Source organism: Trichechus manatus, unplaced genomic scaffold (genome assembly GCF_000243295.1).
Source record: "Trichechus manatus latirostris isolate Lorelei unplaced genomic scaffold, TriManLat1.0 scaffold00091, whole genome shotgun sequence".
NCBI lineage: Eukaryota > Metazoa > Chordata > Mammalia > Sirenia > Trichechidae > Trichechus > Trichechus manatus.
The window spans coordinates 11,125,871-11,143,055 of record NW_004444027.1 but is presented as its reverse complement, the minus strand read 5'-3'; the positions used below and the strand labels follow the sequence as shown (position 1 = coordinate 11,143,055).

Sequence of the window (17,185 nt, the reverse complement as noted above, 5' to 3'; positions counted from 1 at the left end):
GTACTGTGAAAAACTATTCTCCAACAAATTTGAAAACCTAAAGGAAATGAACAAATTTCTAGAAACACTATCTATCCAAACTAACATAAACTGAAGTTGAAAATCTGAATAGACCCATAACAAGAGAAGAGATTAAAAAGGTAAAAAAAAAAGAAACTTCTCACAAAAAAAAAGCTCTGGCCTAGATGGCTTCACTGGAGAATTCTACCAAGCAATCAGAGAATAGCTAACACCAATATGACTAAGATTATTTCAGAACATAGAAAAAGAAGGAATACTTCCGAATTCAATCTATGAATCCAGCAAAACCCTGATAATGAAACCAGGCAAAGATATAACAGAAAAAGAAAATTACAGACCAGTGTCTCTCATGAATATAGATGAAAAAATTCTCAACAAAATTCTAGCTGATAGAATTCAGCATCATATCAAAAAAATAGTACACCACCTCATAAATAAAATAAATGAAGCACATGATCATATCAATCAACACAGAAAAGGCATTCAACAAAGTCCAACATCCATTCCTGATAAAAACTCAATAAAATAGGTACAGAAGGGAAATTTTTCAGCATAATAAAGGGCATCTATACAAAACTAAGAGCCAACATCATTCTTAATGGAGAGAGGCTGAAAACATTTCCCTTGAGAAAAGGAACAAGACAAGGATGCCCTTTATCATCACTCTTACTTAACATTGTGCTGGAAGTTCCATCTAGAGCAATAAGGTAAGAGAAAGACATAAAGGGCATCCAAATTAGTAATGAAGAAGTAAAACTGTCCCTATTTGTGGCTGATATGATACTATACATAGAAAACCCAAAAGGCTCCACAAGAAAACTACTGGAACTAATAGAAAGATTCAGCAGAGTTGCAGGACATAAGATAAACATACAAAAAGCAGTTGGATTCTGTCATGGATTGAATTATGTCCCCCCCAAAAATGTATCTATTTTACTGTGCCGTGATTCCCAGTATTGTGTGGTTGCCCTCCATTTTGAGATTATAATTTTATGTTAAAGAGGATTAGGGTGGGATTGTATAACACCCTTACTAAGGTCACATCCCTGATCCAATGTAAAGGGAGTTTCCCTGAGGTGTGGCCTGGACCACCTTTTATCTTACAAGAGATGAAATGAAACAGAAGCAAGCAGAGAACTGGGGACCTCATACCACCAAGAAAGCAGTGCCAGGAGCAGAGGTCATCCTTTGGGCATGGGCTCCCTGTGTAGGGACGCTCCTAGTCCAAGGGAAGATTGATGAGAAGGCTGACAGAGAAAGAAGGCCTTCCCCTGTAGCTGATGCCCTGAATTTGGATTTGTAGCCTACTAGACTGTGAGAAAATAAATGTATCTTTGTTAAAGCCATCCACTTGTGGTATTTCTTTTATAGCAGCACTAGATGACTAAGACAGATTCCTATACACCAATAAAGAGAACTACAAAAAGGAAATCAGGAAAGCAATACCCATTTATAATAGCCTCTATAAAAATAAAATACTTAGGAATAAATCTAACCAGGGATGTAAAAGACCTATACAAAGAAAACTACAAAACACTACTGCAAGAAACCAAAAGAGACCTACGTAAATGGAAAAAAATACCATGCTCATGGATACATAGACTCAACACTGTGAAAATGACAGTTCTACCCAAAACAATCCACAGATACAATTCAAACCCAATCCAAACACCAACAGCATTCTTTAACAAGATAGAAAAATTAATCACTAACTTTATATGGAAAGGGAAGAGGCCCCAGATAAGTAAAGCACTATAGAAGGAGAATAAAGGAGGAAGACTCACACTACCTGACCTCAGAACCTACTGTACTGCTAAGGTAGTCAAAACAGCCTGGTACTGGTACAACAACAGATACATTGACCAATGGGACAGAATTGAGAACCCAGATGTATGTCCATCCACCTATGGTCAACTTATCTCCAAAAAAGGCCCAAAGTCCATAAAATGGGGAAAAGATAGCTTTTTTTAACAAACATTGCTGGCAAAACTGCATGTCTATCTGCAAAAAAAATGTAACTGGAGCAATACCTCACACCACACACAAAAACTAACTCAAAATGGATCAAAGACCTAAATATAAAACAAAAAACTACGAAGTTTATAGAAGAAAAAATAGGATCAACGCTAGAGACCCTAATACAGGGCATTAACAGGATACAAACCATAACTAAAAATACATGAACAACAGAAGATAAGATAGATAACTGGAATTTTCTAAAAATTAAACACTTACGCTCATCAAAAGACTTCACCAAAAGAGTAAAAAGAGAACCTACAGACTGGGAAAAAAAATTTGGCTATTACATATCTGACAAGGTCTAATCTCTAAAATCTATAAGAAAATTTAACACCTCTACAACTAAAAGACAAACAATCCAATTAAAAAGTAGGCAAAGGACATGAACAGACACTTCACCAAAGAATACATTCAAGCAGCTAGCATGAGGAAATGCTCAGGATCACTAGACATTAGAGAAATGCAAATCAAAACCACAATGAGATACCATCTCACCCCAACATTACTGGCATGAATCAAAAAAACAGAAAATAACAAATGTTGGAGAGGCTGCGGGGAGATTGAAACTCTTATGCACCACTGGTAGGAATGTAAAATGGTACAACCATTTTGGGAAAAGATATGGCACTTCCTTAAAAATCTAGAAATAGAAATACAATATGATCCAGCAATTCTACTCCTAGGAATATATCCTAGAGAAATAAGAGCCATGACAGGAATAGACATATGCATATCCGTGTTCATTGCAGCATTGTTCTCAATAGCAAAAAGATGGAAGCAACCTAGGTGCCCATCAACAGATGAATGGATAAATAAACTACGGTACATGCACACAATGGAATACTACTCAATAATTAAGAACAAGGGTGAATCTTCGAAGCATCTCACAACTTGGATGAATCTGGAGGGCATTAGGCTGACTGAAATATGTCAATCACAAAAGGACAAATATTGCATGAGACTACTACTATAAAAACTCATGAAAAGGTTTACACACAAAAAGGAACAATCTTTGATGGTTACGAGGGAAGGGAGTGGTGAGGAAGGAAAAACACTAAATAGGTGATAGATTACTGGTAAATTTGGTGAAGGGTAAGAGTACATAATACTGGGAAAGCCAATACAACCTATCTAAGGCAAGGTCATGGAATCTCCATAGACATATGCAAACTCCCTGGAGGACCAAATTACTGGGCTGAGAGATGTGGGGACCATGGTCTCAAGGAACATCTAGCTCAATTGGCATAATATAGTTTATAAAGAAAATGTTCTACATCCTACGTTGGTAAGTAGTGTCTGGGGTCTTAAAAGCATGTAAGTGGCATCTAAGATACTCCATTGGTCTCACCCGGTCTGGAGGAAGAGAGAATGAAGAAAACCAAAGACACAAAGGAAAGATTAGTCCAAAGGACTAATGGACCACAAGCACCATAGCTTCCACCAGACTGAGTCTAGCATAACTAGACAGTACTCAGCTACTACCACCTGCTGTTCTGACAAGGATCACAATAAAGGGTCCTGGGCAGGGCTGGAGAAAAATGTAGAACAAAATTCCAACACACAGGAAAAAAAAAAAAAAAGACCAGATTTACTGATCTGACAGACTGGAGAAACCACAAGAGTATGGTTCCTGGACACCTTACAGCTCAGTAATGAAGTCACTTCTGACGTTCACCCTTAAGCCAAAGATTAGACAGTCCCATAAAACAAAACAAGACTAAAGAGGCACACCAGCCCAGGGGAAAGGACGAGAAAGCAGGAGGGGACAGGAAAACTGGTAATGGGGAACCCAAGGTAAAGAAGGAAGAGTGTTGACATGTTGTGAGGTTGGCAACCAATGTTACAAAATAATATGTGTATTAATTGTTTAATGAGAAGCTAGTTTGCTTTGTTAACCTTCATTTAAAGTACAATTAAAATAAGAAATTTAAAATTAAACTTATCATTTTAATATAAATTATCAAATAACATTAACTTAAAAGTTTCAGTCAGAAATGAAAATAAACATTTTAAGATGTGGAAAATTTAAATACACATTAAAAAAGGAAAATAAAATAGTATGTCTTTTTTTACTAAAAGAAAACTTTAAAAACAAAAAAAATGTTTACAGTAGCTTTATTCATAATCAGCAAAACTGGAAGCAACCAAGATGCCCTTTAACAGATAAATAATCTATGGTACATCCATATCATAGAACACTAATTAGTAATAAAAAGGAATCAGCCATTGATTCTTGTAACAAAATGGATGAATCTTAAATGCACTTTGCTAAGTGAAACAAGCCAACCCACCAAAGCTACATGTACTATTTTCCTATTGCCGCTGTAACAAACTACCCAAAGTTAGTGGTGCAAAACACTGCAAATGAAGTCTCAAAAAAAAGTCTACACCATTTGAGTTCCAAGATCAAGTATGCAGGCATTGAAGGTGGTAATTCTCCCTCTAGTGGTAAATGTTGGTATTGATTTGCTGCCTGTCCTGCCAAGGTAGAGTTTCTGCTTTTAAAAATCAATTGGCGGACTTCCGGGCAACATGGCGCTATAGACAGAAGCACCACAATGTCCCCCTACAGCAAAGACCAGAAAAACTAAGTCAAACAGAGACACACGTCAATCCTGAAACCCGAAGAATCAAATGAAGAGATAAAGAACTCAGCCAAGCACCAAATGGAATAAGAAACTGACCGAGAACAGAGAGCGAGGAGAGATACATGCAGAGGTCCCCCGTCAACTACCGCAGCATGGATCCACCATCTTGGACTCCTGTTGGAGATGGGCAAACAGGTATGAGAAAGCAGCTTCATGGAGCTTCCAGCAGGAGACAGAACAACAGGTAACTAGTGATATATGCTTTCCCACCCCCTCACCTTTCTTCACTTCTACTCAGCCTCCTCTGCTTCCTGCAGCCACAGTCTCTTGGCCGGGAAGCACCAGCTTCACCTCAGTGTTGCTTGGATTCCACCCGCCCGCACTGGCCAGCTCCCTGAGTGCCATTTGTTGGCTGTTGGTGTGCTTTTATCTGCTTCTTTAGATTTCTTGCTTAACTCTCACCACCTACCCCTCCTTTCTGTCAAATACCTGGCTCCATGTGCTATCTTTGCTTCTTCCTGAAAGGATGCAGAACACCACTCGACTGTGAAACTGCTTCCCGGCCCATGCTGCCACACTGGTGGGACTGCCAGGGCTTTTTTTGTTTGCTTTTTCTGATTCTGTTTTGATTTGTCTGTTTGCTTTTCTTTTTCTTTTCTCAGCTTGGGAGCCCCTTATAGCTGGGCAGTACTGCGAGGCTTGGGAACTACTCCCTTAATCTGTGCAGATGCACAGTGACATCCCTGGAGGCATTTTTCCTTTCATGTTTTTTTTTCTTTTTTTGTTTTTGTTTTTTTTTCTTCTCTCTCTTTTTCCCTTTTTGTCTTTCTTCATTTCCAGTTTCTTTTCTCTCTATACTTACTTTCTCTTCCTGTCTCCTGAATACCTGGCGCTGTGTGACACCTCTACCCCTTCTAGCCAGGCTGTACTTCACAGCATGGGAGCAACTTCCCCAGTCCTAGCAGCCACACCTGTGGGACCCCTGGGGGCTTTCTTTTTTTTCCTTTTTTTCCCTCTGTTTTTTATTTATTTTCTTTTACCCTTTATCTTTTTTCTTTTTGTTTTTCTGCATTTCTCAATCTCTCATCTCTCCACTACAACAACAATCTCACTTAGCACCATTTTTTGTTTGTGTGTGTGTTTTTCGCTCCTGTGTTTCTCTCCCCCTCCTCTTTCCCACACCCATTTTAGCTACTCATATCACAATCTCCCCACTTCTGCCTTCCTACCTGCAAAGTGCACTGAACATCACACGCCAAGCAGCACAGGCACAGCCTACCGGAACTTTCCCTGCACTGATTCCATGCCCACCCAGTTGACATTAGTACATGCCACAAACAACCCATCCCAGCAACTCCCCTTCAGCTGGACCTGCCCTGCTGTACCATATCTGAGTGACTGACCCTGCCATTGGAGAAGGACATGAAAAGTATCATGTCCATAGATGAGCAAACAAGACAGAATGCACAGTCCACTTGCTCAGACATAACCAAATAAAACCAAAAAGCAGGATAAAACAAATCTACAATCAATAAATGAGGAAAATAACTACTGAATGCCCCGAAGACAGCAGACAATATCAAAATATTTAAAAAACAGGACAGGATGGTTCTAGTAGGTGTCCAAAATGAAACACCAGATGACTTTCCAGTAGAAGAAAAGACACTAGAACTACCTGATAGGGAATTCAAATCTCTAACACTCAGTATTATCCAAAAGTTGAAGCAAAAAGCAGACAAAAATGAGGCAAGGATAAACAAATTCATGACAAGTACAGACAAAAAAATGGAAGAATTCAAGAAAATAATACAGGAACAAAATGCCAAAATACATTCACAACCAGAAATCATACAAAAGCAATAATTAGAAATCCAAAAGATAAACAAGATTTCATAAACTGACAGTGTCATAGAAGGGCTGAGGAGCAGGTTTGAAACAATACAAGACAGGATCAGCGAAATTGAAGACAAACACTTGGATACAACTCTGAGAAAACATCAGAAAAAATAATGAAGAAAAATTAAGAAACACTGAGAATTACGTGGGATACAATGAAAAGCAAAAATCTGTGAGTGATTGGGGCTCAAGAACAGGGGGAGAAAACAGAAAACACAGAGAGGATCATTGAAGAATTACTGACAGAAAACTTCCCCAATGTAATGAAAGATGAAAAGCTGACCATTCAAGAAGCTCAACCAACCCCGTATAGGATAGACCCCAAAAGAAAATCAACAAGGCATATCATAATCACACTCACCAAAACTGATGACAAACAAAGAATCCTGAGAGCAGCTCAAGAAAAAAAAAGTCACATACTGAGGAGAAACAATAAGACTAAGCTCAGATTATTTGGCAGAAACAATGCAGGCAAGAAGGCAATTGGATGACTTATACAAAACCTTGAAAGAAAAAAAATGCCAGCCAAGAATAATATATCCTGCAAAACTCTTGTTCAAATATGATGGTGAAATTAGGTCTTTGCCAGGAAAACAGAAGTTAAGGGACTATGTAAAAACCAAACCAACCTCACAATAATTATTAAAAAGCATCCTTTGATCTGAGAACGAACATCAAACCACAGGCTGAATCTATGAGGCAGGATTGTACCACCAAAATACCAACCTAGGTAATGAACTCTCAAGGACTATCCAAAACCAAAAGAATTACAACAGGGAACCAGAGACGTTAATCTATAAATGACAACAGCATCAGAACAATAAAAGAAGGACTAAACATTGTAGGTATAGAACCTGTTAATGGAGAGGAAGGCAAGTAGTAATAGACTGGTTCAAACCTAGGAAAATAAGGGTAAACTTCCAGGTAACCACAAAAAAAGGTAACAAACCTACTCATCAAAATAAAGAAGAAAAACATAAAGTTTCAGTAAAAACAAAATCTACCAAAACAAAAGAAATGAAAAGAAATCCACAAACAAAAGGAATTCAGCACAGGAGAGTAAGCGGAACAAAGAAAATGTCAGCACCACAAAAAAATCACTAAAAAATGACAGCAATAAACTCACACCTATCAGTAATTACACAGAATGTAAATGACTAAATGCACCCATAAAGAGATGGAGAGTGACAGTGTGGATAAAAAAACAGGATCCATCAATATGCTGTTTACAAGAGACACACCTTAGAAACAAAGACGTAAATTTATTAAAAATCAAAGAAGGGGGAAAAAAATACATCAAGCCAACAGCTACCAAAAAAGAGCAAGAGTGGCAATACTAATCTCAGACAAAATAGACTTTAAAACAAAATCCACCATAAAAGACAAAGAAGGACACTATGTAATGATTAAGGGGATGATCCATCATGAAGACATAACCATAATAAACATCTACGCACCCAATGACAGGGCTCCAAAATACATAAAAGAAACTCTAATATCTCTGAAAATAGAAATTGACAGTTCTACAGTAATAATAGGAGACTTCAACACACCATTCTTGGTAAAGGAAAGAACATCTAGAAAGAAACTCAACAAAGATGCAGAAGACCTAAAGGCACCATCAGCCAACTTGACCTCATAGACATATATACAACACTACACCCAACAGCTGCAAAGTACACATTATTTTCCAGTGCACATGGAACGTTCTCCAGAATAGACTACATCTTAGGCCACAGAGCAATGCTCAACAAGATCCAAAATGCTGAGATAATACAAAGTATCTTCTTTGACCACAACGCCATCAAGGTAGACATTAACAACAGGAAGAGCAAGGAAAAAAATCAATTACATGGAAATGGAATAACACCCTGCTTACAACCACTGGGTAATAGAAGAAAATCAGAGATGGAATTAAATAATTCCTAAAATCAAAAGAGAATGAACATCATACCAAACCCTTTGGGATACAGCAAAGGCAGTCCTCAGAGGACAATTTATAGCAATAGATGTACACATCAAAAAAGAAAGGGACAAAATCAAAACATTAACTACAGAACTTGAACAAATAGAAGGAGAACAGCAATAAAAGCCCACAGCCACTAGAAGAAGGGATATGATAATGATCAGAGCAGACATAAATCAAGTGGAGAATAGAAAACAACAGAGTCAATGAAACCAAAAATTGGTTCTTTGAAAGGATCAACAAAACCGACAAACCACTGGCCAGACTGACAAAAGAAAAACAGGCGAGGACTCAAATGACCCAAATAAGAAATGAAATGGGGGACATTACAACAGACCCAGCTGAAATATAAAGGATCATAACAGAGTATTATGAAAAACTATACTCCAACAAATTTTAAAACTTAGAGGAAATGGATAAATTTCTAGAAACACACTACGTACCCAAACTATCAAAAAGTGATGTTAAAAATCTGAACAGACCCATAACAAGAGAAGAGATTGAAAAGGCAATAAAAAAAACTCCCAACAACAAAAAAGCCCTCGCCCTGATGGCTTCACTGGAGAATTCTAGCAAACATTCAGAGAAGAGTTTATACCAGTACTACTGAAACTATTTCAGAACATAGAAAAGGAAGTGATACTTTCGAATTCACTTTATGAAGCCAGCGTAAAGATGACAAAACCAGGCAAAGATGGCACAAAAAAAGAAAATCACAGCCCAATATCTCTCATGAATATACAAGTAAAAATTCTCAACAAAATTGTAGTCATTAGAATTCAACATCATATCAAAAATATAATACATCACAACCAAGTAGGATTCATACCAGGTATGCAAGGAAGGTTCAACATTAGAAAGTCAATCAATGTAATCCACCACATAAATAAAAGGAAGGAAAAGAATCACATGATCATCTCAATTGACACAGAAAAGGCATTCGACAAAGTCCAACACTCATTCCTGATCAAAACTCTCAGTAAAATAGATATAGAAGGGAAATTTCTCAGCATAATAAAGGGTATCTATGCAAAACCAATGGCCAACAACATTCTTATTGGAGAGAGGCTGAAAACATTCCCCTTGAGAATAGGAACAAGACAAGAATGCCCTTTATCTCCACTCCTACTTAACATTGCTGGAAGTCCTAGCTAGAGCAATAAGGCAAGAAAAAGAAACAAAGGGCATTCAAATTAGTAATGAAGAAGTTAAACTGTCCCTGTTTGTGGATGATATGATATTATACATAGAAAACCCTGAAGACGCCATGAGAAAACTACTGGAACTAATACAAAGATTTAGGAGAGTAGCAGAATAGAAGATAAACATACAAAAATTGGTTGGATTCCTATACACCAATAAAAAGAACAATGAAAAGGAAATTAGAAAAACAATACCATTTATAATAAACACTAAAAAAATTAAATACTTAGGAATAAATTTTACCAGGGATGTAAAAGACCTATACAAAGAAAACTACAAAACACTACTGCAAGAAACCCAAACGGATCTATACATATGGAAAAACATACCATGCTCATGGATAGGTAGACTCAAAATTGTGAAATGACAATTTGACCAAGAATAATTTACAAATACAATGCAACAACATTCTTTAAAGAGATGGAAAAACTAATCATTAACTGTATATGGAATGGGAAGAAGCCCTGCATAAGTAAAGCTCTACTGAAGAAGAATAAAGTAAGAGGACTCTCACTACCTGACCTCAGAACCTACTATACAGCTATGGTAGTCAAAACAGCCTGGTACTGGTACAACGACAGATACATTGACCAATGACATAGAACTGAGAACTCAGATGTAAATCCATACACCTATGGTCACTTGATCTTCGAGAAGGGCCCAAAGTCCATTAAATGGGGGAAAAGACAGTCTTTTTAACAAATGGTGCTAGCAAAACTGGATACCATCTGCATAACAATGAAAAAGGACCCCTACCTCACACCGTACACAAAAACTAATTCAAAATGGATCAAAGACCTAAATATAAAGCCAAAAACTATAAAGTTCATAAAAGAAAAAATAGGATCAATGCTAAAGGCCCTAATGCACAGCATTAACAGGATACAAACCATAACCAACAACACACAAACTCCAGAAGATAAGCTAGATAACTGGGATAGTCTAAAAATTAAACACTTACGCTCATCAAAAGACTTCACCAAAAGAGTAAAAAGAGAACTTACAGACTGGAAAAAATTTTTGGACACTACAAGTCAGACAAAGGTCTAATCTCCATAATCTACAAGAAAATCCAACACCTTTACAACAAAAAGACAAATAATCCTATTAAAAAATGGGCAAAGGAAATGAACAGACACTTCACCAAAGAAGACATTCAAGTGTCCAACAGACACATGAGGAAATGCTCACGATCACTAGCCATTAGAGAAATGCAAATTAAAACCACAATGAGATACCATCTCACCCTGACATTACTGGCACGAATCAGAAACACCGGAAATAAGAAATGTTGGAGAGGCTGATTGGAACTCATGCACTGCTGGTGGGAATTCATAATGATACAACTATTTTGGGAAAAGATATGGTGCTTCCTTAGAAAGCCAGAACTAGAAATACCATACGATCCAGCAAATCCATTCCTAGGAATATATCCTAGAGAAATAAGAGTCATCATACGAATAGACATACGCACACCCATGTGCATTGCAGCGTTGTTCACAATAGCAAAAAGATGGGAACAACCTAGATGCCCATCAGCAGATGAATGGATAAACAACTATGGTACATACACACAATGGACATTATGCTGAGTGAAATAAGTCAATCACAAAAGGACAAATATTGTTTGAATCCACTTTTATAAAAACTCAAAAATGTTTACACACAAAAATAAACAATCTTTGATTGTTACCATGGACTGGAGGTGTGGGAGGGAAACTAAATAGACAATAGATAAGAATTATCTGTGTTAGATCAAACAGACAACAACAACTCAAAAGATTTGATGGGAAGCCTAGGGAACAGTGAGTTGAAATAATGGTGATGGAATAATTTGGAAAAGGATAGTGAGAATAGCAGCACAACTGGAAGAAAGTAATCGATGTCACTGAATTGTACATGTAGAAATTTTTGAAATGGTACATTTTTGCTATGTATATTTTCACCAAAAATAATAATAATAATGTCCGCCAAGGTCAAGAAGTGAGAGTGTTGACTTGTCATGGGGTTGTTAACCAATGTCATAAAATAATATGTGTACTGACTGTTTAATGAGAAAGTATTTGTTCTGTAAACCATCTAAAGTATAATAAAAATATTAGTTGGCATTTATGGTTTCACATCTTCTTAGAACCATAAAACTAGTTGCTCTGGAGTCAATTTCCACTCATGGCAACCCCATATATTTCAGAGTGCTCCATGAGGTTTTCCAGGTTGTGACCTCTGAGAAGTAGATCATAGGCCTTTCTTCCAAGATGCCTCTGGGGGTTCAAAATACCTACACTTTCAGTTAGTAGCCGAGCACTTGACTGTTCGCACCACCCACGGACTCCCTTAGAACCATACCAGGGCTTTTTAGAACCATGTAGATGGTCTGGTTAGATCAAATCATTTTACAGATGGGTAAATGGGTGTATGGAGATGGGGCAACTTGCCCAAATTCCCCCAAGAGCAGAGCAAGAACCTAACCCAGGTTCTTGAAGCTCATTAAGGTCTCTGTGCTGATCCAGTCTGATTCACCCCATGCCTCCCACAAGAACTTCATATAGAATACAAGGGATGGGTGACTGATAGCACACACTCAGTGGAAGAGGTTGAACCAGACTCTGACTTCCCAGTGCTCTGGGCACCAACTTATGCCACATTATTTTATATCTCTAGTAGACAGATCTACTGGGCACGGAGTTATGTTACTCCTGGCAGAAGATTTGTTCTACCTGTTCTGAGGCATGGAGATTTGTTGTGTTTCACTCAGGGTTGGCAAAGGCCAACACTGGTACAATCTCCTTCCCAGAGAAACCTACACACCAGCTATGGAATAGGTACTCAGCCCTCTGAGGGGATGAGAGAGGCTTATAGAGATGCAAGTGTTTAAAAGAGGCTATCACTCTATGCAAGGAATACTGGTGGTGAAGGGGATAAGCGCTCAGCTGCTAATGGAAAGATTGGTGCTTCGAACTCACCAGCTGCTCCTCGGAAGAAAGATGTGACAGCCTGTTTCCGTAAAGATTGCATCCTTGGAAACCCTGTGGCACAGTTCTACTCTGTCGTATAGAGTCTCTATGAGTCGGAATCAACTCGATGGCAATGGGTTTGGTTTTTTGGTTTAACATTCTATGCAATCTGTCTTATTCAATTAGAAAAACAGGAGGAATCCAAAAGGTATATTTTCTAGGACACTGTTAAAGTACATTCAGCTTACTCATGAGAAAAATGGTTTCAGGCAGTGAAGAGAAATAGTAAAACTGAGTATCTTTTCAAGCTATCTGCTATTCTGGAAAAAGCTTGGCACTTGATCTTATCCATCTGCACATTTGCTTTTGTTATTTTTTACATTTCTTGCCTGTAACAAATATTCACTACTCTTCAGATGACCGGCTCAAAGATACGGTATAAACAACGTATTTCGAGCAGAACCCAGAAAAAGAAAGTGCAAAGGGTTGTAAATGTTAAGGAATCTTCATAAACCAGGGCCCTACCATGTTTTAGTTGTTCAGAAATATTTTCTTGAGAGGCAACATAGAAGAATGAGCACTTAGTTAATCATGCATACCAAGAATCTCATTTATGAATTGTGGACCAGAGGCAGTTTACTTAACCCTTCCATCCCTAAAATAAGACTGCTTATACACAACTACACACTACTTAAGATTGTTGTGCTAATCAGTTGAGAAAACCTATGTGTAAACATTAACAATAAAAATCTTATTTAAATGTGACTTACTGTTATTATTGGAAACCCTGGTGGTGTAGTGGTTAAGAGTTCTGCTGCTAACCAAAAGGTCGGCAGTTCAAATTCACCAGGCATTCCTTGGAAACCCTATAGGGGTAGTTCTACTCTGTCCTATAGGGTCGCTATGAGTTGGAATCGTACTGCGGAGGGAGGGGAGAAGGCAGACAGTGGAAAGGGGTCAAGGCTTATTATACTCTAAGTAAATGAGTAGGAAAGGAGCCCTGGTGGCACAGTGGTTAAGCGCTGGGCTGCTGAAAGGTTGATGGTTTGAACCTACCCAGCAGCTCTGCAGGAAAAAGACCAGGCGAGCTGCTTCCGTAAAGATTAAACCAAACCCAAACCAAACCTGTTGCTATTGAGTCAATTCTGACTCATAGGGACCCTATAGGACAGAGTAGAACAGCTCCGTAGGGTTTCCAAGGGGCAGGTGGTGGATTTAAGCTGCCAACCTTTTGGTTAGCAGCCAAGCCCTTAACTACTTCACCACCAGGGTTCCCCATAAAGATTACAACCTAGAAAACCCTATGGGGGCAGTTTTACTCTGTCACATGGGGTCCCTATGAGTTGGAATTGACCTGATGGCACACAACAACAAATGAAAGGGAGGAGGCTGGTGTTGAGATAAGGAGCCCTAGTGGCACAATGGTTAAAGCACTGGCTGCTAACTGAAACGTCAGTGGTTCAAACCCACCAGCTTCTCAGTGAGATGTGACAGTCTCCTTCTGTAAAGATTACAGCCTTGGAAACCCTATAGGGCAGTTCTACTCTGTCCTGTAAGGTCGTTAGGAGTCCGAATCAACTCGACGCAACAGGAGGGTGTTGGGATTGAGAAGAAAGGTGCCATTAGGTGGAAAAGATACCAGTAGATTGGCTGAATTTCACTCCCTGTAAAGACAAGTTTAGAGCTTGGTTTCTAGTCTATTCCCATCTGTGGGTATGTAAGGGATATTCCATTGAATAAGGAAAGGAAGTGGGATATTACAAAATTCTGAGACTCTTAAAAAAAAAAAGAAAAAAAAAACAGAAAAAAGCAATATAGACAAGTTTTTTAGGATTTTTTTTTTTTAAATCAGACTTTCACCTTTGGTGCTGGATTCATTCAACAAATATTTGTTGAGCAATGACTATACACCACACATTCTTCTAAACCTTTCGGGTACTTCAAGATCCCAGCCTTCCAGGAGCTCACATTTTAAATCCCAACAGACTGGTCATTCATGTCTCGTTTCTCTTTTTTTTGTCTTCCTCTGTTGTGCAGCACCTATTCCAGGGATCAGAGCAGATGTCGCCCTTTTTCTCACCGTAACGACAGAAAAAAAGTCTGCAGGTCCCATGTTGCAAAAGGCAGATAGTATTTCTAATTCCAGGTGGAATATCCCCTACGGATACAATAGAATACAGTTGATATTTAGTTCACTAGTTCAGACAATAAAGGATGTCTCCAGCCAGCAGCCCAACTTCAAAGAGATTTATTAGCCAAGTATTGGACAAGTCCCAACTTAACTGAGGTCAGTTCATTAGCTGTAAAAAAAGGGACAATAATCTATACCTCAAAATGTTGCTGGGAGGATCATACAGCATATTCTATAAGAGACATCACCTGGCCTATAGTAGACCATAGCCTTTATACCAGGGTTCTCAAGCTTCCTGGTGATAACTGTGAGTTAATGCAACTGGAGAAAAGCGAAAGAAATTTGGGAGAACAGTATGGAATGATGGAGGGGAAAATCTTGTTCTCTAGAAAATTTAGAAATAGTTCTGACTTCCAGCGTGTAGCACAATTTTTAGTTTTATAACCTACAATGAAAAGGAGAAAATAAAGCCATCTTCCTCACAATGGCATGTGGTTCGTAAGTCAAGTACAACCACTTAAAATTTCAATAAGGAAAGTGTTTTCTATTAGGGAATAGAAGAATTTAAAGCAAGGTTTTATATCAGATCTTCAAATGTCACCTATCATAATTAAAAAACAAAATACAATGTTAGTCTTGCATGATTAAAGAAATCACCTTGCACAATATCTCAGCTCCAGAAGAGGCCTATTCTATGACCCCTTCTCATTTTTACCTGTCGAGACTTGGGGTGGTGGGGGTGGACAGCGAAGTGAAGAGGTGGATAGCACCTCTGATGAAGTGAGGCAGCGGTACCACCAGTCTAGGAGCCTGGAGATCTGGATTCTAATCTTACTTCTTGTGATAACTAATTATCTGTCTTTGGACAATTCATTTAACAGGCCACATCTCATCCGTAAAAGAGGTTATTTGTGAAAACTGGGGGAATATTATTATAAATGTGAAGAGTTATTATTACCATAATTATTAATTGCACAGCTGTAAAATTAATACTTTCTCTGAATCTCAGTTTCCTCTCTGTAGAGTGGGGGGCAGCAGTAGATTTCTAATTACTTTCCAGATCTGACATTAATATGACTGTAATTTCCTTCAAAAAGTATTCTCAGATGGCAGAGAATTGTTCCTATTTGTATCAGAGCAAAAATGTCCCTTTTTCCTGCTTATTAACCCTTATAAGCTATATTTAACTTTACAGGTATATATATATTCATAAGTAAGATCAAAATGGTCCAGAGTCAAGTCCCAGAGTGATCCACCTGTACCCACCAAAAACACATAAACACACAGACACGGCCTTACACTCAGACACACATACAGACACACCCCAAACACACACACCCCACACAGACACACCCCAAAGACAGACATCCACATAAATGGAATTCCTGCACTGCCTTCCCAGATCTCTCCCTTTTGATCTCTGCTAGCTGGTAACAGTCTTCTAACCTCACCAGGAAGTGTTTACCTGAGTTAGTTTGGACTAAACAGAAGAGAACAGCAAAAAGAAAGAGGACCTTCATGTTTTAAGGTTCCCTAGGATTTTCCAGTCCACCTGTGCAGAAAGGCAGATCTGACGAATGAGTGAAGTGGAGAGGCAAAGACACAAAAAATGGACATTTATAGGTTTTGGAGAACACTAATCAGGAATGAGCATATTTATCTGCTCTACTGAGTAAGGCTGTGGGCAGAATGTACTGGATACTGTTCCCTTTCTGCCTAAAAATAGACAGGTTTCTTGGTATTTAGAGAAAGCAAGGCTTGACTGATAACTAGGTGTATGGAGACTGAAGTGGAAAGAAAACCAATACTGATGAGTGACTACTTAGTGTCAGGCGTGGTTGTAGGTGATAGAATTATATGTGCAAAGACAAAATTTCTGCCTTCAAAGAACTTCCATTTGGGCAGTATCTACCACAGTTGCCCACATGCATAGTCTATGCCCTAGCAATTTCATTCCTGATGCACAAACAGATACGTAGGCCCGTGCGTACCGTGAGACATGTACAAGCATGTTCATAATAACATTATTCATTATACTCATCAACAGAAAATAGCTCAATGTATGACAAAACGGTAATAAAACAAATGCTGTATGCCCACACAGCAATAAAAATAGGAAAAAAAAAAGAAGTAGACAACAACATAGATGACTCTCACAAACTGTACACTGAGTGAAAAAAAGCCAGATACAACAACCACATCACTCCGTTTGTATAAAGTTCAAACATTTGGCAAAATTAATCTATGTATTAAAAGTCAGAATGTTAGTTCCGGCAAAAGGGTACTCTAGGCAGAAGCACCACGCCATCCCGCCACAGCAAAGATCCAAAAAACTAAGCTGAACAGAGAATACAACAATCCTGAAACCCTAAAACATCAAATGAAGAGATAAAGAACTCAGCCAAGC

General features: G+C 38.4%; 1 protein-coding gene across 1 annotated transcript; it reads right to left on the bottom strand.

The window, feature by feature from the left end:
* Nucleotides 1–14,632: 14,632 nt before the first annotated feature.
* On the bottom strand, nt 14,633–16,298 carry LOC101341668 (sperm-associated antigen 11). The gene is made up of 2 exons (XM_004382213.2): nt 16,244–16,298; nt 14,633–14,805 (listed from the first exon to the last, which is right to left on the bottom strand). Exons 1-2 carry the CDS (start codon nt 16,296–16,298, stop codon nt 14,642–14,644), a joined length of 219 nt encoding a protein of 72 aa, XP_004382270.1. The 3' UTR covers nt 14,633–14,641.
* Between the last annotated feature and the right edge of the window lie 887 nt (nt 16,299–17,185).